Source organism: Mobula hypostoma, chromosome 3 (genome assembly GCF_963921235.1).
Source record: "Mobula hypostoma chromosome 3, sMobHyp1.1, whole genome shotgun sequence".
Classification (NCBI taxonomy): Eukaryota; Metazoa; Chordata; class Chondrichthyes; order Myliobatiformes; family Myliobatidae; genus Mobula; species Mobula hypostoma.
Window position 1 is genome coordinate 31,849,330 of NC_086099.1, and position 25,365 is coordinate 31,874,694.

The 25,365-nt window shown below is 39.2% G+C and overlaps 1 protein-coding gene across 6 annotated transcripts in view; it reads right to left on the reverse strand.

Moving 5' to 3' along the window:
• Positions 1-2,247: 2,247 nt before the first annotated feature.
• The window catches only part of LOC134343921 (GTP-binding protein Rit2-like), a 402,328-nt gene continuing 379,210 nt past the window's right edge, over positions 2,248-25,365 (reverse strand). For all 6 annotated transcript variants that reach the window (XM_063042848.1, XM_063042850.1, XM_063042851.1 and 3 more), the window contains one exon: positions 2,248-4,748. In XM_063042848.1, the coding sequence (XP_062898918.1) occupies positions 4,524-4,748 (225 nt within the window). In that variant the 3' untranslated portion in view covers positions 2,248-4,523. The remainder of the gene's footprint in view (positions 4,749-25,365) is intronic.

A 25,365-nucleotide genomic window follows, 5' to 3' on the forward strand; every position in this document is an offset into this window, starting at 1 on the left:
ACAATGCTGCTGTGATGGCTGGACACAGAAGTGCTGTTCATCAAAGAATAAGTGAGAATAACAACCTGGCAGTGTTTGTGAATTGTGACAATCACTCACTCAACTTGGTGGGTGTACATGCAGCCAAGCAGGATACACTGATGGTCACATTTTTTGGAACCATCGAAGCTCTCTACATGTTTTTCTCTTGTTCAACACAGCACTGGGAAAAACTCAAAAACGCTGTGCCTGTGGTTGTTAAGTCAGAGTCTGAAACCAGGTGGAGTGCAAGGACAGAAGCAGTGAATCCCGTCACAAGTACCTTGAGGAGATACTTCAAGTTCTCCAGGACATGGTAGACAATGAAAACGAGACCAGTGAAACAAGTAGTGATGCAAGGGAGCTGTACAACCGCATGTTGAGTTACGATTTTCTGATTTTGCTAGGATTTTGGAACAAAGTACTCATTCGCAATGACCATATTCAAAAGAGGCTGCAGGATCCTAGCATGAACTTCCACGATACTGCCCTGGAATTGAAAGCCCTCTGAGATCATTTTTATGATGAAAGAGAAGTGTTGGTCAGTGAGTCACTTGAAGAAGGAGTTGGTCTCTGTCAAGAATGGAATATTGAAGTTGAAAGATGTCAGAGACGAAAGAAATGAGTCTGATGAGAACTTGAGAGACGCTGACTTGACAGCTAAGGAGGAAATGGAAAGAGTCATGAAGGGAACACTCGACCATCTTCACAGAGAAATGGATAAAAGGTTCGCTCATTTGCATGACACTGACGCCAAGTTTGGGTTGCTTCTTGATGTTAAGGGACGGTGTTACAGCGCCAACAGTAACAACCTAAAGAAGAAGTGCGAAAATTTGGGCGAATTGTACAGCTCTGATGTCGATGGACAGCAGCTATATGAAGAAATTTTGGATTGCAGAACATTGCTATCAAGGCGGGTCAACATGAAAATATCAAGACCTGAAGAGCTTCTTAAATTTATTGTTCTGTATGGAGATGAGAGTATCTTCCCCAATCTTCACATTGCTATTCAGATAATGCTAACCATCGCAGTTTCCATCACCAGCTGTGAGAGATCATTCAGCATGTTAAAACTAATACTTTCATATTTGAGAGCCTCCATGGGTCAAGGCAGACTGTGTGATCTTGCTCTGCTGAGTGTAGAAAGAGAAGAAACTGAAAAAACTTACTTTGATCACATCATAAACCAATTTGTATCAGTGAAAGCAAGGAAGGTGCAGTTATAATTTTCATGTAGTGCCATAATTTGCTAATTAAAAGATTAACGAGCTTGACTTGTATTTTTGTGCTGATATTATGGTAAAGTTATCTAAAAGATGGGTGTCAGATGTTTGGACAGGGGCGCAATTTCAGTGCTTGCCAAGGGTGCTATTTTCCATAGATAAGCCCCTGCATATGTGCAATTTCAAAATTATTATTGATCATTATAATTTTGAAGGTATCTGCCTTAAATAGGCCCAGAGCTTCCCTTATTACTCTGCTCCTCTTCAATATATAAAATCATTTGTTGTGAATATTGACATCCTTTACATTTTAAATTCATAAATCCCTAAAAAGATTTTTAAAAAACTGTGCCCTCTGAATTTAGAGCCTACTTAAGAGCAATACTTAGGTTTATTTAATTTAAATCACACTAAACTCCCAATGGCAGCAAAGGAGTTGAAGGAGAAAAATATAAAGCAGTAATCTCACAGCATATAAAATGATTCTCTTACCGTATAACTGATTATAGAGCTGTTGATTAACAGCAATAAATATTGCTAGATGCAGCAGAACATCCAGACTGCTGAGTGTACAATTTTATCCTGACTATAAGAGGGCTATTAAAGATTATCTTTTCAAAAGCAACAAATAGCTCACTATTTTAGCAAAAGGCAATTCATAGAAATAGTCCAATCATCTTCCTTGTAATTAAAACAGATTGGCTATGTCTCAACACAACTTATTTTAGAAGAATAAAACTAAAATATTTAATTAAGTGATTCTGACCTTGCACAGTCATGGCGTGTACACTTTGTTAGTATGATAAAGGTTTATGAAAGGAGAAATGGGTCTTTTGTATGTCTTCAGTGAATATGCAATTATGGTGATAGATGCAGTTTTACAGAAATAACAGCCCTTTTATTAATGAGCATCACTCAGAAGAAATACAACCAAGTGCAGTACTACGTGTAATATATGACTGATTCAGAAAATAGTTGAAATTAAAGAAAGTAAAAGGGTTTTTATTTATTTTTTTATCTATATTGTACGTACAAATGCAAACATTATTTCCAGCTGTGATGTCTATAAAGATTCCTCCAGAGGGACACTTGTACAATATATTCTAATATATGAAATAAATACATTATCCAAAAGCAGGAGATTCTGACAGATGAAATGTTACAGGAAATAAACAGATAATCACATATTACATTGATAAATCGATTTACATGACACTTGTTGCTGTAATATTCAGTTTTGAACACTCACCTGCAGGATTTGAAATGAAATCCAGTATGCCAATAACACAATGATCTGATCAAAACTAATTCTTTGACTGGTTAGTGAATATTAAATTTAAGAAATAATTGAAATAGGTGTAAGTGTGAAACTTAATTAAGACATCAGTGACAAGCACCAGTATGAAGTAGATTTCCTAAGATACTGACCATGATGATTGAAGAATATTTCAATTTTATAACAATATGAAGCCACAATAAAATTATAAAGGAATTATGACAGTTAGGATATGATGACACATAAATCTGATACCTTCTGAAATGTGCAGTACATGCAATACTATTAAAACTGGGGTTTCTCCGAAAGCATTGCAAATATTATACACACAGTGTGCTGGAGGAGCTCAGCAAGTCAGGCAGCATCTGTGGTTGGGAATAAACAGCCGATGTTTTGGGCCGAGACCCTTCATCAGTCCTAATGAAGGGTCTCAGCCTGAAACATCATACTGTTTTTTCCCATCCATAGATGCTACCTGACCTGCTGAGTTTCTCCAGCATATTTTGTGTATTGTTCTATATTTCCAGCATGTGCAGTACCTCTTGTGTCTTGCAAATATTATAATTATCTATTCGATACTAGCAACTGGTATTTAATTACTAGTTCATGACAGTATTATATTGTTTCACTCAAAGCAAGATCTTTCTAGAAGCAAAAATAAAACTTACTGTTATATTTAGTTGACATATTAATAAACGCAAGAGATTCTGCAGATGCTGGAAATCCAGAGAAACACACATAAAGCACTGGAGGAACTCGTCAGGTCCATAGCATCTGTGGAGAGGAATTAACAATCGATGTTTTGGAAAAAGACCTTCCATCAGTCCCGATGAAAGGTCTCGGCCCATAATATTGACTGTTAAGTCCTCTCCACAAATGACATCTGGTGTGTTGAGTTCCTCCAGCATTTTGTGTGTGTGTCACTCTAGATATTAATAGATCATTTAATTGTCATTAACAAGAATGATGTCAAAGCAATCAGGATTAAATTTATAAATATGCTGACAAGGCTAGGAATTAAGTAATGAGGATAGATTGTCTAAAATGAGATTTCTTTTCTATTGAGCAGACATAACTGAAATGCAAAATTGTAAGATATGTACCAGAATGAAATAGGAAGTATTTATCTCCTTTATCAGCAAGGACAATAATTAAGGGCCAGAGATTTAAGATGGTTGGTAGAGTGATTAGAGAAAATTATGGAAAACCTTTTTCACCCATTAAATAGTAGGGTCTGGAGTTTACTGTTGCAAAGAATGATAAGAGACAGAAAGGTGGCTCTTTTCTTGATCATATTTAAATAATTTCATGAGGAACTTATCAGGATCTATAACATACAAAACAATGGACTGAGAATTGGTATTAGCCGAAATAGCACTCTTCTGTTTGGCATGGACAATATGAACAGAATTGCTTTGCATGGCAAAAAGAAAATCTCCAATTCTCTGAACAATCTTCCAGTTTAGTCCAATGCAGAATGCCTGTTTGTCCTATCTATAATTCGCAGGTCTCCAGTTAATAATCAGTTTACTAAACAGAGTATCTGATTTGAATTTATCATGCTTACATTGCAGAACAATAAAGGACCCCAGCCATTTGTTCATGTTGATATACGTAAGAAAGAAAAGCTTCAAAGGACAAAAACATCTATTAATCTGTGTTTCAGGTTCAAAGCTTACAGTAGTCATTGGTACTTAGATAAAAATCATCACAAGATCAACCTTAAGCTGCATTTGATTGAATAAAATTTAATTCTTCTGAACACATCGACCATTTTAAGTATCAAAGATCACTTATAAATAGCTGAAACCTAGTCAGACAACAACTTGTTTACAACATAAAATGTATGTGTAAGACCCATAATTTTTCAGAAGGTAACAAACACCTGTGTTCTAAAAATAGTGAACAAATTAAAATACAGAATTTCATTTGCTATTCCTAACACACCAATTTAAGATTACAACTGGATATGCCTAATCCATTTAAGTAGAGAGGATAACTATCTATCATGTTATGTTTTCTTTTTTCTTTCTGAATGAGCCTTTTAACTTCTTCCAGATACTGCCCTTTCTCTTCACCTTCTTCTCAGTAGATGGCAGAGCTTCCTTCCTTCGGATTTCTCGCACCATGCCATAAAAGACGTCATCAATGTAGAGACGCAAAGCTGCTGAAGTCTCGAAAAATGGACAATTGTATTCTCTTGCCAAAGCCATGCCCTCTTCATGGGAAACCTTGGGAGAATAATCCATGAATAATATAAAATGCATTAATTATCAACAAAATCATTGTGTTCTACTGTAATTTGTTCTGACTAGATGCTTGTTGTTTTGGCACTAAAAATTCCAACAGTAAGTAACAGCAGGAATGATATGTTGTTCAGTTAATTAACACTTGTATCAACAACAAATACCCAGACAACTACTGTGTCCCTTCAGCACAGCTATTAGTATCACAAATAATTAATTGATAACTAGCACTGCGGTTAGCATGATGCTCGGAGCATTGGAATTCGGGGTTCAATTCCGATGTCATCTGTACGTCCTCCCCATAGAACGTGGATTATCTCCAGGTGTTCCAGTTTCCTCCCACAGTCCAAAGGTGTGTCACTTAGTAAGTTAATTGGCCATTGTAAATTATCCCGTGAGTATGTTAGGGTTAAGTCGCAGGATGTTGGGTGGTGTGTTGTGAAGGGCTGTAAGGGACTTTTCCAATCTGGATGCCAATAAATCAACCAATAAATAAATAAATAAATTATTAGTATTCAAATCTAAAGCAATCACAAGTAATTACCTCAGATATGTAAATCAGAAAGCTGACTTTTACCCCTATTCAGTCTGTGCCAAATTTTAAAAGTGTTTGCTGTTTATTTTGAATTAAATCTTTTCAAAATCATATTTTTAAAATCAAGGAAATGGGTTTTAATTACTTGACCAATAATTTTCAAGACAATTTCTTTTAAGCAATCAAAGATCCAGAATGCAATTGGACCATAAGACATAGGAGTAAAATTAGGCCATTTGGCCCACTGAGTCTCCTCTGCAATTCTATCACGGTTGATTTATTATCCCTCTCAACCCCAGTCTCCTGACTTCTCCCCGACACTCTTTTCAATTAAGAACCTATCAACCTCCGCTTTACAGATACCCAGTGACATTGCTGTCAATGAATTCTACAGATTCACCAACAATTACTGACATTGGTCACATCTGACATATTTTGCCAAATGTTTCAGGCTGCACTAGCATGACCAATGTTGATCCAATCCCCTGCTACCAAGCCACTAAACTTCATGCAAAGGTTAATTAGTAACCGAAAGCTTTGTTATAATATCTGATGGAGAAATCAAAGGGTCACTTCAGAACATGAGGAACAAATAATTTAATTTTAAAAAATTGTTCAAAACAATGTAAACTCTCCGATACCTACCTCCTTGGCCATAGCCAGTTCCCTTCTATTCAAATAAATGAAACCATTGTTTCCTGAGTCAGGTTAAACTAGGGGCATGCTCTATCAGTAAATCCCTCAGCTTACGTGCAAGAATATTGCAATGTCCATGCTCCACTACACTCCATGAGGAACGCAACACAGGACCAGCAATCCCTGGGCTATTGGTGCTTACGTGGAGAAATGCCAGCAGTACCCCACAGAACTGTTGAAAATCTGAAGTAAAGCAAATATTAGAAACACTCAACCTGCCAGGCAGCGTCTGCAGAGAGAGAAGCAACGTTATTCATTCAGATGGCTGTACTTTCCTTCGAGAACTTGAAATAGTAGCTTTGTTGCTGTCTTCACAATGACTGATATGCTGATGTTGCATTTTCATATGCAAATAATATCCTTGCCTAAAGAAGGCAACCAAAATATTATGGTCCGCACTTCAGTAATACATCATATCAGAAGGGCCAAATGGACTCTGACTGGCAGTCTGAAGCTGAAGATCAGGTGATTTAATGTCTAAGGAGTGGTTCCATGAAACAGAGACACCTCTTTTTCCCTTATTAGGGAGAGAGGGAGCCTGTGGTACTTTGAATGTCGGGTAAACAATGTAGTCTTTGGGATACTGCAAGTCGGTGTCTTTGCTGTTGCTTTGCTCATGCTTGAGTGCTCGGTGGTGGGTGCCGATGCTTTTTTTCCAGTGGGAGGGGGGATTGCTGCTTGCTGCAGGAGGGAGGGGAGCTGGGGGAGGGGGAATTTGGTGTTCTAACATTTAACTGTCATTCGTTCTTTGGGGGCACTCCTCTGTTTTCATGGATGGTTGCGAAGAGAAAGCATTTCAGGATATATATTGTATACATTTTTCTGACATTAAATGTACCTTTGAAACCATTAAAAGCAATCTTATCCTTGGCAGTAATGTAGTATGCAGGTACATACTAAATGTGCAGGTGACAGATTTTGTTCCTGAAGCACAGAGGAGTCCCAATTTCAGAACTTTGCACCATTCCTTTGGGTCTCATTGAAGCTTTGATATTAAGGTTAATAATATACAGTAAGAGAAATGTTTTGTAATGATTAATTCTGACGATGTATGAGATGGATCAATGAAGAGTCAATTAGGAAATGATGTGAGAGTGATACCATGTGGAAGAATGTGACAAAGGCTATTCTACATATCCAACAAAGAGACAGATATAAACTGGACATGGCGTCCCATTGGTACATCTTTCATTTGGTTATGGTGAATGATTTTAAAAGTTGTTTAATGCAAGAAAGAATTCCACTAGAGAATAGATGGTGATGGAGGAGGATTGGTCATGGTAAAATAATGAAGTCTAAGTAAACAAAAAGTTCTATGAGGCAAGAATATGCTGAGAAATGGATCTACTAGAGCAGTCCTACCTTTGGGCTATCTGCTCCTTATGGACAAAGCCCTCCTTTCTGGAGACAACAGATTATTAGTTATAGGCCAGGGTTTCCCATGAGTTGGTGAATCTATTGCAGTTTTCAGTAATCTTTCAGATTTCCCCTGAAGCATTTTCGCTGCCTCCCCGGAAACCACTTTCCACGATGGAGATTAGAATAGAGTGCTGGGCTTGGGGTGATTTGGCCCATGGTTGACCATAACCATCATCTCAATGTCGTGTATGTCGGCATGGTAGAGGACTCTGCTGCTGATTCATATTTGAGTGCACAGGAATGTAAGACACTGCAGGGAGTAGTGCACTCTCTCCAGTACATTATGGGTACATCAGTCTCCACCATTAGTAGATCTATAGGAGGTGCTGCCTCAAAGAGGCAACACCTATCATCAAGCATCCCTACCATACAGGTTACCCATCTTTTAACAGCTACCATCAGGCAAGAGCCTGGTGGTGTAGGACTTCACTCTTAAGACCAGCTACTTCCCTTCAACCATTCAGTTTATGAACCAATCCTAATCACTATGATGACTTTGACCACTTGCAATAAAATGAACTATTTTTGTTTTAATAGTATTCTTGTAAAATTAAGTCTAATTTACACTTAAATATTTTTTTCATATGGTGGCTGCTTATAAGTTGCTATAGGCCTGTAATGCTGCTGCAAGTAAGTTTTTCGTTGCATCTGCACGTACATGTCATTGCACACACGACTTTGGATCTAGACTGTTTTAAGAGATAATGTTAATGGGCATTCTTTAATACTTTAAGGAGACCATTGTAGGTTATCCTTGTTCAAACAGATTCAGGAGGGTGCGGTTACCAATGTTCAGTCGATCATTGGCTTGATGCTTAAAAGTTTGGTTTAATATTCTAGCTTCTGAGCATTTTTTCCCCCAAGAAGCTGTTTTGGTGCAGGAGAAGCAGTGGTGAATCTTGCCACTTATGTCTGCCTTCACTGTGTGTACAATTCAGTGAAGGAGTTAATGATGACTTGGAGTTTAGCCGCCAATGTGCATGTTCCAACCTGCAGCCTGAGAGAGTGCTGGCAGGATTGTACAGCTAGTAGAACCCCAGCCTCACAGCACCAGAGACTCAGGTTCAATACTGACCTCGGCTGCTGTCTGTGTGCAGCCTGCATGTTCTTCCTGTGACAGCCTGTGTTTCGTCCAGGTGCTCTACTTTCTTCCCATACCCCAAAGGTGTGCAGGTTGCTTTGTAAACTGGCTGTTGTGCAGGTGAGTTGTTGAGAATAAAAGTGGCACTAATATAGAATTAATATAAATGTGTGGCTGATGGTTAGTATGAAATCAGCGGCCTGAGGGCCTTCTTTCTCTGCAGTACCTCTCTACAACCATGAGCACAGCATTGTCTATACCCAATGCATAGAGCTGATAGTTGGAGGAGATGCAATACTTATATTTAAACCTCAGGGCAAGAAGATAGTTTCAAAGGAATTGCTATAATATTGATATTTGACATAAATTTCCGATTTCACTGAGCTGTAGAATGATCTATTCATTTCACTGACAGTGTCTGCATTTGTATTGTGAAAGCCAAATGGCTAAAGTAGCATCAAATACAATATGTCATGTGAAACAATTCCCTTTATTTATAAGCTCAAAACAGACTATCTGCAGCCAGCCGGCACATAGAAAGGGTAGGATAAGATGGCTGATGTCAGGGTGAAGATATGTCTCTGCCAAAGGAGGTATAAAGCACTTTGTCCCTCTGCTAGCCTGTAGGTCACCCTTGGGCAAGGTGTAGCGTCTGCTCATCCCCCTGATCAAGGTCACATGAAGCCATGGGAGCAGGTGGTGGATGGTGGTATGAGCAGCTGATGCATATCACAAGTCCTGGTTATGCGACCACTGATGCCGGGCAGACAATCTCTGAATGGTATTGGTAATGGCTGGGTTCACTTGTCTTGTAAAGACACTGCCCAGAAAAAGGTAATGGTAAACTACTTCTGCAGACAAATTTGCCCAAGAACAATCATGGTCCATGGAAAGACCATGATTGCCCATGTCATACAACATGGCACATAATGAACGAACTAATGAATGATATGATGATAAAGTGCACATATTTTACAAGGTAGAGTGACAGGTATCGTTTTCATTTAGCTTCCAATGCTATACTTTACATATTAAAATAATAGTCATCATCATTTACATAGGAAAGTAAATTATCATATCAATTCACGATTTATGAAGTAAATATTAATTGATTATCATTTACTACCAAGTTACAATGTCAGTGGCACAGCTGAGGAAGCAGCAGTTTAACTTGCTAGGTTTATTTCATTAGCAGGTCAAGTTAATTTTTCATTTCTGGTTCAGAATGGGTGATTTAGGAATGAAAGTGGGAAAAGGCGAGTTCTGAACTGTATACTTCTCAGTGAAAGTCATCTTATTATTCAATGAGCAAATTATATAAGCACTATTTCCATTTCCTAGGATATCTCAGAATAATGTTTACACCGGTTGCAATAGTAGGATGCTGCTGTTGAACTCTTTTGGAGATCTTGTACAACTGAAAACCTGCCTTAGCTTGTGCAGACAGTGAGCTGCAGCACAGCAAGGGAACTTGAGGCTCACTTTTCTTCCAAATCTGGTGATCTTATTTTGATACAAGGAGGATTTTTAAAAATTGATTCAATTATATTTCTTCATTTTCCTATTAATGCCTGCAAGAACATCTGTCTCAAGGTCGTGTAAAGGAACATACTGTATACATGTTGATACAAAAATTATTTTGAACTTAAACTTTGAAATAAGAAAATGCGTTTAATTAACATACAGCATGTTAAATCTTATGTGTGAGAAACTTGCATTGTAAACTCCAATGTGTGTAGCATGCAGAATGAAGGGTCTGCTGTGTGGACCTCACGAAGCACTAAAACCAACCTTAACTTGGGAATAAAGACTGTGCAGATAGTGAGTTCCTGAACTAAGAGGGGAATACAATGTTTGCTGAGGCCTAGTTTGGTGGGGTGGGTGGGGAATTTGGGTGAGTGGCATGGGAGAATGGTGATTATGGGGAAAGGCAGTCTGTACTGTATTGTCAACAGATTTGTGTCCCATATCTCAGAAAGGATGTGTTGTCATTGGAGACAGTCCAGAGGAAGTTCATGAGGACGATTCCAGGAATGAGAAGCATGTGGCAGCTTTCGCCCTGTACTCACTGGAATTTAGAAGAATGTGGGGGCATCTCAGTTGAAAGGACTAGATAGGGTGGATGTGCAGAGGATGTTTACTGTGGTGGTGGTATCCAGAACTAGAAGGCACAGCCTCAAAATTAAGGGGCAATCTTTTAGAACAGAGCTGAGGAAGAATTTTTTAGCCAGAGAGTAGTGAATCTGTGAGATACTCTGCCACAGACTGTGGTGGAGGCCAAGTCCGTGGGTATATTTAAAGCAGAAGTTGATCATTTCCTGATCAGTCAGGGCATCAAAGGATATGGTGGAAAGCAGGTGTATGGGGTTGAGTGGGATCCGGGATCAGCTATAATAGAATACAAAGCAGACCTGATGGAATGAATGGCTTAATTCTGCTCCTATGTCTTATGGTCTTATGGGTATGGGTAAGGTGGATGATCACATCATTAGATAAGTCAGGAGGGCAGGGAGTAATGAACATAGAAATTTACAGCAAGTTACAGGCCCTTCAGCCAACAATGTTGTGCCGACCATGTAACCTACTGTAGAGACTACCTAGAATTGCCCTACTGCATAGCCTTCTATTTTTCTAAGCTCCATATACCTATCTAAGAGGCTCTTAAAAGACCCTATTGTATCAGCTTCCACCACCACTGCCGGCAGTGTGTTCCATGCACCCACCACTCTCTGTATGAAAAACTTACCTCTGACATCCCCTTGGTACCTATTTCCAAGCACCTTAAAGCTATGTCCCCTCGTGTTAGCCATTTTAGCCCTGGGAAAAAGCCTCTGGTTATCCACACGATCAATGCCCCTTATCATCTTATATATCTCTATCAGGTCACCCCTCATCCACTGACGCTCCAAGGAGAAAAGGCCAAGTACACTCAACCTATTCTCATAAGGTACGTCCTCCAGTCCAGGCAACATCCATGTAAATCTCCTCTGCACACTCTCTATAGTATCCACATCCTTCCTGTACTGAGGTAACCAGAACTGAACACAGTACTCCAAGTGGGGTCTGACCAGGGTCCTATATAGCTGTAACATTACCTCTCGGCTCTTGAACTCAATCCCATGGTTGATGAACGCCAACATACCATAGACCTTCTTAACAACACTGTCAACCTGCGCAGCAGCTTTGAGTGTCCTATCGACACGGATCCCAAGATCTCTCAGACCTCCATGCTGCCTAGAATCTTACCATTTATATCATCTTCTGTCTTCAAATTGGACCTACCAAAATGAACCACTTCACACTTATCTGGGTTGAACTCCATCTGCCACTTTTCAGCGCAGTTTTGCATCCTATCAATGTTCCACTGCAGTCTCTGACAACTCTCCTGACTATCCACAACACCCCCAACTTTTGTGTTATCAGCAAACTTACTAACCAATCTTTCTCCTTCTTCATTCAGGTCATTTATAAAAATCACGAAGAGGAGGGGTCCAAGAACAGATCCCTGCGGAACACCACTGGTCACCGATCTCCATGCAGAATATAAACCATCTAAAACCACCCTTTGCCTTCTATGGGCAAACCAATTCCAGATCCACAAAGCAAGGTCTTCTTGGATCCCATGCCTTCTTACTTTCTGAAGGAAACTTGCATGAGGAACCTTATCAAATGCCTTACTGAAATCCATATGCACTATATCAATTGCTCTACCTCTGTGTTTTGTTACGTCCTCAAAGAATTCAATCAGGCTCATAAGGCTTGACCTGCCCTTGACAAAGCCATGCTGACTATCCCTGATCAGATTATGTCTCTCCAAATGCTCATAAATCCTCCCTCTCAGGATCTGCTCCAACAACTTGCCCACCATTGAAGTCAGACTCACTGGTCTATAATTTCCTGGGTTATCTCTACTCCCTTTCTTGAACAAGGGAATAACATTTGCAACCTTCCAATCCTCCGGTATATTTCCTGTTCCTATTGATGATGTAAAGATCTCCGCAGGAGGCTCAGCAATTTCCTCCCTCACTTCCCACAGTTGCCTGGAGTATATCTCATCTGGTCCAGGTGACTTATCTAACTTAGTGCTTTTCAAAAGCTCCAGCACATCCTCTTTCTTAATGTCTATATGCTCAAGCATTTCAGTCCACTGTAAGTCATCCCAACAATCACCAGGTCTTTTTCCCTGGTGAATACTAAAGCGGAGTATTCATTAATTACCTCCGCTACCTCCTCCAACTCCACGCACACGTCTCCACTAACGCACATGATTAGTCCTATTCTCACACAGCTCATCCTCTTACTCTTCACATACTTGTAGAATGCCTTGGGGTTTTCCTTAATCCTGCTCACCAAGCCCCTCTCATGGCCCCTTATGGCTCTCCTACTTCCATTCTTCAGCTCCTTCCTAGCACATGTCTTAATTTCAGATATCTTCCCAGAAAGTATTTAATTTTTAGTTTCATTGAGTCAGGACAGAATCATTAAATAATTTTAAGATTTTGATCATAATTTCCTGTGTTTTATCATTTGGAATATGATAGTTTAATTAGTGGTACTCTCAGAGGAAATCTTGGCCTGGTTATCTCTTTGACAACATTCTCCAACAGAAGTCCATTGGGATGGATAGGCAGATGGGATTTGCGATCAATTAATTCCATTTTCACATTTCGTTTTTTTCCCTATCAGCTCAGTCACAGGCCTGATTTACTCCAGTCCTCCCACTTGGTTGGAAACCAGCTTGGTACTTGTCGGTGACATCAACCTATTAGATGCGTCAGAGGTCAGGGATGGACATTGACTTACTTGATTGTTGTAATCAAAAGTCTGAAGTCATACACCACCAGTTCAAGAACTTCTACTTCCATTCAATCATTGTGTTGTTGAACCAACTTACAAAATGGTAGCATAGCACAACGCTTTACAGTACAAGTGACCAGGGTTCAATTCCCACTGCTGCCTGTAAAGGGATTATACGTTCTCCCCATGACCGCGTGGGTTCCTTCTAGATGCTCCGGTTTCCCCCCCCCGCCCCCCCCCCAGTCCAAAGACATACTGGTTGGTAGGTTAATCAGTCATTGTAAATTATCTCAACATTATGCTCAGATTAAATGAGTGCAATTGCTGGGTGGCATGGCTCGAAGGGTGGTAAGGGCCTATTCCATCTTGTATTTCAGTAAGTAAATAAATAAATAACCCTAATCACTAAAGTTCGCAACGCTATTACCGCATTTATCTCTTTGCACTAAAATTGACTTGTTTTTGTAAGTTTTTCATTGCCCCTGTGCATATATATACTTGTGCATTTGACAATAAATTCATCTTTCACTTTGACAATTGATTTTCAATGGAGCCAGCCACTCCCTCCAGGGAAGCGAAACATTCTACAGTGCACATGGAACGCTAACCAATATCTCATAAATGTTCTTCTGTCTCAGAGTAATTATCCTCTGTGCAGCACTTTCGTCTGGCTGAGCAGAAGTCAAAAAGGTCTGCACACTCTGCCACTAACTCTCCCCAGCTGTCCTTCCCACCATTGATTGCTCTTTCTCATTTGTGTAGTGTGAGTCACCAGATGAAATTCTAAGTATCTGCCTAAACTGGTCTTAACTACATGCAAGGATGCAAGCTGCCACACTTAGTGACAGCAGATCCTCAGAACAAATCTGTTTCCCTGATGCTTGGTTGTTTAGGAAGTCAAATGATAGTTTCTGTGACATGTGACATGAATATTAAATATATGAATGGCAAAAATTGCATTATCAACCCAATCATTATCCAATCATTAGCTGATGTAAATCTGTGATTTTTAAAATTTTGATGCAACATGACTATGAGGCCTATTTTCTGTCACCCTTATGGTCAGGTATGGCGGTAACCACATTGTCCAGTGATTAATGTCTCTCTTGCTCTGCGATTGAAACCAGTGATGGCTCATTTCTGCATCACTTCTCCTCTTTGCAGTCTCTCTCTCCTCAGCATTCAGAGTGACTGCGTTCATTTAAAAAGTGCAGCCAATTTGGAAGCAACAAGGTGGGTTACAAAATCACATGATTAGGAGGAAAAGCGAGGGAGTGCAGAGTAAAAGGAATGATGTGCTTTTAATGGAAAGAGCAAGGAAAGATGCCATAGATTAGGTGGAGGGTGTGTGAAAGTTTGATATCCTGAACAGTATGTGGTTGAATGTGGGTACCTCTTCTCACCTTTCATAACTTGGTTTTGTCATGAAATTACTTTCTGCATTAATGCACAATTGTCATCAATACCCCTGGTGTCATCCCTGGCCAACCACTGACCACAATTCACTTTGCTGTAGCAGTAGTTTTCTCCTTCCTCTGACAAGAAAAAGTGTCTTTCTCTAGTTTCTCGCAGCTTGTAACACTCATAATTACATTAAGGTGTGACTCTTGACCAGCCTGAGTCTGGACTGTGCTTCACTCCATTTTACATTGAACTCCTAACTATTATAAGCTTCATCTATAGTCGGCACTTAAAGATTTGCTGAAACTTAGTTTGTTTAACTGTGTCACACCAATTGCCAAGCATTTATGTCATAAGAAAATAAGGCATAAGAACAGAGTTAAGCTATTCAGCCCAGTGAATCTTGATTTATTATCCTTCATAACCCATTCTCCTGCCTTCTTCCGATGACCCTTGACACCCTTACTAATAAAGGGCCCATCAACCTCTGCTTTAAATATACCCAAGGACTTGGCCTCTACGGCCATTTGAGATAATAAATTCCACAGAATCACTACTCTCTGACTAAAGAAACTATTCCTCGTTACTGTTCTAAAGGGAAGTCCTTCTATTCTGAGGCTGTGCCCTGTGTTCCTAGAGTTCCTCACCATAGGAAACATCCTCTCCAGGTTCACTCCAACTAGGCTTTTCAATATTAGATAAATTTCAATCATTTTGCTGAATTCCAAGGGGTACAGGCCCTGAACCATCCAATGCACATCACATGTTAACTCTGCCTGGATCATTCTCACGAACCTCACCTGGACCCTCTCCAATGCCAGCATGCCCTAAGGGGCCCAAAATTACTCACAATACTCCAAGTGCAGTCTGACCAATGCCTTGTGCGTTAAATCTTCTTTTAATATTCTAGTCCAATGTGCTAACATTGCATTTACCTTCCTTACCACTATCACAAACTGTAAAAAATGCAACATTTGGTGCAAAATGTAACATTTGTGCTGAATAGTTTTGAGGTCTTCTTCATACCTTGTATCTGAGATTCATAATCAAACCGGGACTCTAAATAGTTATTGTTAAATTTTACAAGATCAAGTGACACTTCACAACCAATGTAACCGTCTATCATAAACAGAAATGTGTTATCCTTTGTTAAATCTGAGGAGGAAAATGTTCTGTTGTTTAACAGTGAGTACTATCCTGGAATAGTCATACGGTCATTAATTTTTGTTGAACATTTATTGACAAAGAAAAACACTGGAAGAAATAATCTTGAGTGAACCAGCATCTGCAGATTTTGTCTTGTTTGTTGAGTGAACCAACTATTCTTTTGTACTTTTGTCTGTACAGCATGTTACTTGTTCAAAATTAAATGAGGTATGTTGGCTGAAATTCTGAGCATCAATTTGGAGTTCCACATCAGTCTATTCCAACACCAAGTATAAATCAAATTTGTGTAGAATTGAACAATGTGTGCAAAAGGCCAAAATCATACACATTTTATGAAATTATTCACAGAGGAAGCAGGATCTAGAAATTCAAATATAGTACGGAGTTATGTCAATGCTTTGTCAAACAAAGCTCTATCATTGCCCAAACACTGTTTCTTACTGCAATGCTGCACCTCACCTCAAACAGCTTCCCATGGGAGTGAAGATAATCTTCAGAATTAATGGGAAGCTATTCCACATAAAGCAATCACACTTCAGAACCAAGGTCACTCAACCTTAGTAGCTGAGCTGCAGTATACAGATGGTAATCATGTTTGTGCATACTTAGAGGCCGAGCTTCAAGCCACTGTCAATTTGTTCACTGAAGCAGATGAAAATGGGTCCTACGGTCAACTTTTGCAAGATACTGGTCCTCTATAAATCTATCTCTAGTGTTCAAGACTGCCCTCCAACAGTAAACGTTCACAGTGGGATTCTGAAAAAAGTTGATCACTTCCCATATCTCAGAAGCCAGCTAATGTGGAATATGTGACACTGATGATGAAATTCACCATTAACTTCAGTGCCACAGTATAGATTTTGGACAATTAAAGGAAAGATTGATAGAGACATAGATTGATAGAGCACTCCAGCACTGAAACAGGCCCTTCTTGTTCTGAAAAGCAAAGCCTCAGATTTAATACAAACTTCCTACTATTCGTGATAGCAGTAACCTATACCTTCCATATACTTGCTAGACCTGGACTCTATCTGCTGAATCTTCATTATCTTCCAAAACCCTTTGAAGCAAGCTAAAAACATCAATGTCCTTTCAAATCCATCGCCTCCTACACTGAGGCTGTAATTACGCTCGCTCAGACCACTTCTTTCACATGCCTGACATCAGAATCCTAAAAAGGACACTCTTTTTGCAGATTTGTCAACATAAGAAATTTCCAGCCAGACAGAGGAAAAGTTTCAACAATGTATTTAGGTCCGCAGTGAGAGATCAGGCCCATGACTGCCTAGAATTGAATAGGACCATGTGCGATGGGCATAGTCACACATCATGGAAACAAGAGCAGTCACCTACTATGTTCACTCTGACCATCTAGCTTCCAATAATCCTAAACTAATTTGACATTAATCTCTTGGTTATAAAGATTGGCTTTATTTGTCACATGTGGATCAAAACCTCAAAACATCCAGTAAAATACATTATTTGTGTCAAATCAGATCAGTAAGGATTGTGCTGGGCAAGTGTCACCAAGCTTCTGCCACCAATATAGCAGGCCTACATCTCACTAACCACAACACTAACCATCTATCTTTGGAATGTGGGAGGAAACTGGAGTAGTTTATGTGTGTGAACTAGTCCCAGACAGAAAGCATTTGATTCATCAACCACCCATAACTCCAAACAACTTTCAATTTCTCTACTGTAGAAACCATTTGAAATTGGTTACTCCTCATCACCAACCCTATCCAAATAGTCGTACTCGGTTAACTCTTCATATCCTTTTGATCCTTATTTAGATATTCTCTTAACCTTCTTTGTTCTCATGAAATATCTCCAGCATCTTAACTCTGCTCTGAACTATTGCTGCAAAGTACAGCATTGACTTGTCATTGCTGTTTATTTTGTCTCCTACATGGAAGGATGTGATTTTAAATGGAAAGTCAACCAATGTTGTAAAGGGGAAGAGCTATGAAAGTGAGCACAATCAGACATTTGATGCTTTTGAGTAGAATTCATGCAGGCTGATAATTAAGCTGTTTACCTTTATCACAATGTTTTAAGAGCTTTGCTTGCACTGATTTATGGCACATTAGCAACTAGGCAATTTTCAAAAGACATCGTATTTTTCATTTTTATTTCAAAGAACTTATCTTCATCTACCTTCCAATGGCCACTAGTTAACAATAGGAACAAAATATAATATTTGCAAGGACTGACTGATAGAAACTACAGCTGAGTCAACATGAGTACTCACTTTGCTGATTGCCTATCCTGCAGTTCTGGTACAAAATGACAATTTGTCACATTTTAGAGAGACTGACTGGAGAGCCTTCCAGTCTGATTAGTAACATCCTTCCAAAAATATACCTCAAGACAGGACAAATGAGTTTCGGAAAGCAGAGTTACTCAATAGTCTGCTTAAGTAGGACATAATTTTCTTGTAATGACTTTTCAAGGGCAGAGTGGAAATTGATTCCAAGGTGAAGCACATTGAGCTTCCCATCAACTAGTGTCTCTCAGATTTTTTATAAGCAGAATATCAGGATTCGATTAATGTCTTTTACAAGACTTCCTTTTAAAAAGGCAACCCATCTGCTACTGACATGCATTTAGAGCCCCAGCGGTATTCATTAATAAATGCAGTCGGTGCTATACATATGTATATTTCAGAAGCTGACAGTTTGTTTCTTTAACTAAAACCTTGGGAGAAATATCAATAAAATCCTGATGGTACAGGGTAAATATTGAAGGTCTAGGATTAATACGAAAAGTTACATACTACTTGAAAGAACAATTAAATATGTCCAGAAAATAAGCTTGACTTTTGCAATTTTATTGTTGGAATGTATTTTTGGTGTGACTGAGCATATACCTGTTACAATGATACATTCGCTTCCAGCTTTGAAAGAACTTAAGAAAATATAGGTGAACTCCCAAGGGGAAATATTTTACTCTTTCTATTTTGTGGAAAAAAAGGTATTAGCAGAGCTAAAACTAAAGGGTGCGACTCCCTATTTCTTCCATTATCACAACTTTACCTTGATCACTCAGATATTCAGCTAAATGTGGAATATATTTCTATATGCAAGTTAGTGACCACTCACGTATACAAGGTACCAGTGCAAGATTGAGTGTTTGCTCAGCAGAATGAGCACCACAGAGAACCAGCTTAAGTGTGGGGCCAGAGAAAAAAAGTTAAATCTAAAATTATTAGTTCTATCTGCTGAAGCAGGACTTCTTTTCTGGAAGTCAGAAGAATATATAAGGTGCTCTTCCTGGGTTCTATATGACTGAATGTGATCACCATTTTTTGTGGTTGGGTCAGCCACTAACTATTGCAGTATTTGAAGAACATGGTTCATCAGAGCACAGCAATGGAATGGACGAGCATGTCGTTTACATATGCAAATTGCCAGTCCTTCTGATATCCACTGAGAAGTACACGTAGGCAAAGGGGAATGGATACATCTTGATGTGAGCTTCAGATATGATATTATATAATTATGAAATATAATATATAATTATAATTATTTGATGGTCTACACTGCAACAGTGTAAATGAAACCTAGACTATTAGTTATGTATTTCTGACATTTTTTATACATCTGGTTACATGGGAAAATGTGCGAGTGGGAGGAGCTTGAATAAATGGCCAGGGGCCTTTGCAGACCCAGGCTACTTCTTCAAGTTCATCTGCGAAACAGCTTCTTCTTCTTTTCTCATCTCTCTCTTTTCTTTTCAAGGTAGCTGGGGTCCTGTCAGAGTCCACGATCTATAGCTGCAGCTCAAACTACAGTTCTCTATGGGTGGTGGGTTTTCATTTTGATATCTCCAAGTTGGCCCTGGAAGACATGCACCTCGGGGTGATGTGGCCCCTCACCAATGACTGAAGCATCGTGGGAGATTGAAATATTGAGGTGGTGTGCACTGCTGTCGGAAGACCCCTGCATTTGAGAGATCTCTCTCTCTGTCTCTCTGATGGTGAGTGAGAATCTGTTGGTCTTCGAGCTGGGGGACAATGAACAAGTGACGTGGCAGATTATAACATCGAAACAGCGAGTTGCTGGCCTCCAACTCTTGGTTTGTTACGGAAGTGTTACCTTTCCCTCTCTTGCTAGTGAGAGAGCGCCTGTCTCAGATATTGATGTGTTGGGATGGACAGTAGTTTTTTGATGGATTCTAGATCATGTCTCTTTGGTGTTTGTTATTGCTTACATGGTGGGGTGAGAAGGAGGGTGGAGGTGATTTAGCTGGAGCAAGTGGGGGAGGGGAGCTTTGGGCTTCTGACATTTCCGTCATTCATTCTTTGGGTTTTTTTTCTGTTGCGTGGATGTCTGTGAAGAGTAACAACTTCAGGCTGTATACTGCATACATTCTCCGATATTAATGTGAACCATTGAACCATTAATTGGAAGCAAGGTGAAAACTATTTTCTAAAGTTTTTCTGAGAATCAGCTAAAGGTAACCCGTAGGCTATGTAGCTTAGATTCAGTAAAGAACTGATTTTTTTTATCCTTCTGGTGTTTAAATAATTAATACAAAGCTCACATAATGCCCCGATGAATTACTTTCACCTTACTATATTAATGCACAGTAACAGGGAATCAGGTTGGCATATGTCACAAAATTTGTAAAAACTTACAGTTTTTAAAAATTAATCCAAACCATGGTTCAATATTTATTGGAATGATTTTCTATGCTAGTGTAGAAAATTGATGCAAACTATTATTAGGCCAAATCTACAGTGAATAGAAACAACTGGATTTTAACCTGGTTTGGTTGTTTTTCAAAGCCTCACTTTTAGTAACAGTTCTAGTTACTTGGGGTGGCAGGGTGGGTATATGTCTCTACCAAAGAAAGTGTAAGGTGTTCCTTCCCTCCCCTAGTCTGCAGGTCATACTTGGGCAAGGTGTGGTATCAGTTATCCTCCAGAGCAGGGTCACTTGAAGGCATGGGAGGAGATGGTGGATGGTCTATGAGCAGCTAGTGCATATCACAAGTCCTGGTTATGTGACCATTGCCGCCAGCAGACAATCTCAGAAGAGCATTGATAATGGCTGGGTCACCCGTCTTGTAAAGACACTGCCCAGAATGTGGCAATGGTAAAACACTTTTGAAGAAAAATGTGCCAAGAGTAATCATTGTCATGGAAAGACCATGATCGCCAATGTCATTTGTCACAGCACATAATGAACAAACTAACGAACTGGTTACTAGCCCAATGTAATAAAGAATAGCTTTTACAGGGAGCATATGAATTAAGAGCATTTAACAATGTTAGAATATTTTATAAGGTAACAATGGTTATAAAGAATGCATTGTAAGAGGGTATGGAGTCAGGTTTGGATTGTCCAAACACAAAAGTGTTAATTTTGGATGAAATGTTAGATGATGCAGTTATGGGAAACAGAATGCTGCTTTAAGATTGGGGGAGATTAAATGTAAAGGCAAACTTGCTGACAATGATCCTGTGAGAATTCCAGTTTGCAAGAACTATGTATCATCAGGTTGAACTTGTCTAATTTTACAGGAATTATCAGAGGATGAGAGAATTGAATGGAAATCCGATGTGCAAAGGTAACTACTGTGGGTCAGCATTATTAAGGGAATTTAAAGATCAATCTAACTGGGATGGGATGACAGTATAAATTGAAAATATGTAGTAGAATTGTTCAACTGAAAATGTAATAAGATTATTCCTGGAAATCCCAACTGTGTTACCATGAGTACTAAGGATACTTGTGATACTAGTGTATGTGGACTTCAGTGAGATTTGAAAAATATTCAGATAAAGACATGTTAGACTTCTTGAATCTTTCACAGATCAAAATAGATTGTAGCATTTTGTTGCTATGAACGCACAACAATTTCCTGCATTTGTTGTTTCAAAGCCTTAAAGTCTAAGATTCTAGAAAGTGTATTTTAAGATGCTTTGCTGAATGTTTAACCTTTTGAGAGAAAGTCACTAAAATATAAATGGTTTGAGTTCAAAAACATTGCAAGGGGTATGTGTGAGAGAGAGAGTGAGAGGGAGAGAAAGAGAGAGAGAGAAAGAGAGAGAGAGAGAAAGGGAGCGCAAAGTCTGTCATGTGTTTGTTATCTGTATAAGAAAGGTGCTTTTGAATTATTCCAGAGGAAGATCATGTCGCTTGATGTGAAATAAATCTGTAGGATGTCTTACTCGAAGAGGCAGTCTCTTTAAAAGTCCGGTGAATGTGTATGTAAGGGGGCCCACCTATCCATCTTTTCTTCCTTTGTTCTTTGGAATATTGTATACTGTGTATTCAATGGTTGCTCCATATTTTTCAGTTATTTGCAAAGCTTCAGAAGAAGAGAAGTTCAAGCACAGATTTGAGTTTCGTCTTATCTGTTTTTAAATTTGTGTATGTTTACTTACTTGCTTTGGCATTTATTTTGGAGAGAGAAGGGATCCTGGTTCTACACTGGCCATGTAGAATCCTGGTTGAGGTGATGGAAATGTGAGTAAGTCTATTCGGATATGAGATTCTCACATTATTGAAAGAAATTAGCATTTTGGAAAATTGGTGATTTGTGTTTATTCAAACTGGGAACTTGGAATTTATGTTTTGGAGAGAGATTGGAACTCATGGAGAGTGATCTGAAACACTGCTTTTCTTAGTAAGAATGTTCTATAAGGCTAAAATATATGTGTGTGTGTATATATATATATATAATCTTAGGTACTTTGACAGAAGCACCGAATAAGTTTCAGCTCTTCTGGAATGTTAGGACATAGTTACAGCACGTGTCACATAAAATGCAAATGAGTAGCCAGGATTCAGATCATTTCTATCTCCTAGAATGCAGATGTAGAATGCGATTGAAGTCCTGCATGTGTTTGGTAAAATGCAAATGCGAATTCACTCTTGCTGACCATAGAGAACCAGGGGGAGAAGGCAGACCAAGTGAGTCAGCCCACTAACAATCTCATTATAGGAAATTAAATAATGACCATCAAACTCCTGATTGAAAAAGACCTGTGAATGAAAAGGAATGGGAACACACATGCAAAAGACATGGAGAGTGTGTGACCTGAATAATGCATTAACATATAATGGTAACAGTACTTTGTAGTGAAGTCTGGTTCTGGGAGGTGGGAGATTAGTTATATAGAGCTGAATAAAAAGATGAGAGGAAATTAGATGGGAAGGGATCCGAGTTATGGGAGTGGCACCAAGTTCAACAGCCTTGATGGAAGGTCAGACTGAGAAAGAGAAGAAATGACACACAGCATCTGAAAGCAGCCACTCTAGCTTGAATGTGCAGTGAACACGAATGAGCTGGGCCAGTGATCAATAGGACAGTCTGGGAGGGTGTGCCACTGGGGTGAGGTCCTTGCAGCTATTCCAATAGTGACCACCCCAGGGTCGCTTGTAGATTGATCAAATGGACTGAGATTCTGATAATCCTGTCATGCCATGGAATGCAAACTGTTGCCTGTGAAACTGAAACAGAGTTAACCTTGCTGATGACCCCTACGCACAGAGTAACTACTGATAGCCACTGCTGATAGATTTAGCTATTGGAGATTGAAGGGACGAAGATAAGGATGTGATTAAAGGGTAATGGGCTGACAGGGAAGGAGGCAACAAGCGCACGAATGTCAAAACTGCATTTTAAGGATTGGTTGAAACTGAGAATACAAATGTGTCCAAAAAGAGGATGTGATCAAATTTATGGAATATATTATTGCCACCTCTGCAAGACTCTTCCAGAAGGCCAGATAGCGATGATAGTGCATATGTAAGTACACATAGGGACATTGTGGGCTAGTAATAGGGGAGGGGATCAGGAATGAACAGCAGTTTTCCTACATTATTTAATTAGATCCTCCTTATTGCTGGCCTTACTAGGACAGATTTCTAGGCAGGGGCCAAGTGGAGAGTATGGGAGTATTCTGAAGTTATGTATATGAATGTAGAAGATATTAATTCAAGCAAGGACCAGTCTTCAGTTCTTAATATAAATTGTAAATTGCAAGCAGCAAATTGAAGTTAAAAGCACATCTTTACAAATAACCAATAATGTCACAGGCTGGCCAACAGACTAGGAGATATGGTTTGTCAAATGATGACCACATGACTTTGCATACACATCAGCCAAACGTTACAACAATGGGGTTATGTCAATTGGCCTGCATCAAACCAGGCAACTATGGGTTTAAGTAATTTTCATCATTGTAAACAAGGTCAAGGAAGCTTGGAGACTAGACTAATGCTATCCCTTAGCACGTCAAATAGCTGATCTATTAATATTTGTGAGATTTGTGTACTAAGATTTGACCCTAACAACACTAATTTTGGGCGGTCTGGGCTCTCTGTCCCCAGAGCTTTTAGACCATCTGTGTGAATTACTTTGTCCCAGAAAAGGTATTTGAACATTCGGAGGAGTCTCCCACTGCAGCTATACAACTCAAAGGAAGCACTGTCAATCCAAAGTATTTAAGTAAAATATGTAATTGAAACTGTATTTAATTGCCTACTGTTACCTTTGAACTTAGATATAAAAATGTGATGTACTTTTGAGTTAGTGGGACTCTATCGAGAGGATCTCCAAGATGTCTGTTTGTCGTGATGAACAAAGACTTTCATATCCACAGCTTCTCGTTTCTCAGGGTGCCATAGTTGTTACTGCATGGGAAATTAGGGGACATGCAAAGGTTTAGTGGGTAAGTGCCAAGGATTTTTCTAGTGGGACTTACTGTCTTCACACAACTGCTTAGAAATTGAACTTGACCCTTTTCTGTGTGATGTAACCAGGATGTTATCTGCTTCATTGTTTCCATTAATGTAGAAACTTAAAGGAATTGAAGGAAGGGTGTGCACACAGGAGAGTGAATCCTCTTGGCCACAGTGCTTACTTGGCTAGAGGAGAACAAGTTTTACCTCTTCTTAGAATAGCATGATGGTGCAGATGTTAGATGTTTTGCCTCATGGCCCCAGTGAGCCAGGTTCTCTCCTGACCTTCAGCATATCTTTGCAGATAAATTAACTAACTAATGGAAGATTATCTATTGAGGCACCCAATAAATGACTGTCTGGAGATGAATTTTCCTAATTTTTGTTCCTAGCTTGAGGATGCTCTGAGCACCCGAGTTTTATGAATGAAATCCATTGAGATACAAAGGATCACGGTTTTGAGTTTGGTGACCATGTGAAAATGTCTACTGCTCCTTGCTGATTTCAAACCGTAATTATTTTCTGGACACAGAAGTCCCAATTTAATTTGCATTGGTTTCAAGTATGTATTGTGTGGTGATTAGTTGCTTGTCTAACAATGGGAGAACATTGTCACAGTAGTATGTATCCGCATCAGAAGATTGCCGTCGAAAATTCAAACTTGATCTGGTTTCAACTGGGAATTATTGAACGAGGAAACCGGCAAAATGTAGACAAATAATTTTAAATCTTTGTGGTAAATGATGGGGATTTGTTGCCCAGTATTTCGTATTAAGTAGCAATCGAAGTTCCATTACCTTGAGCTGG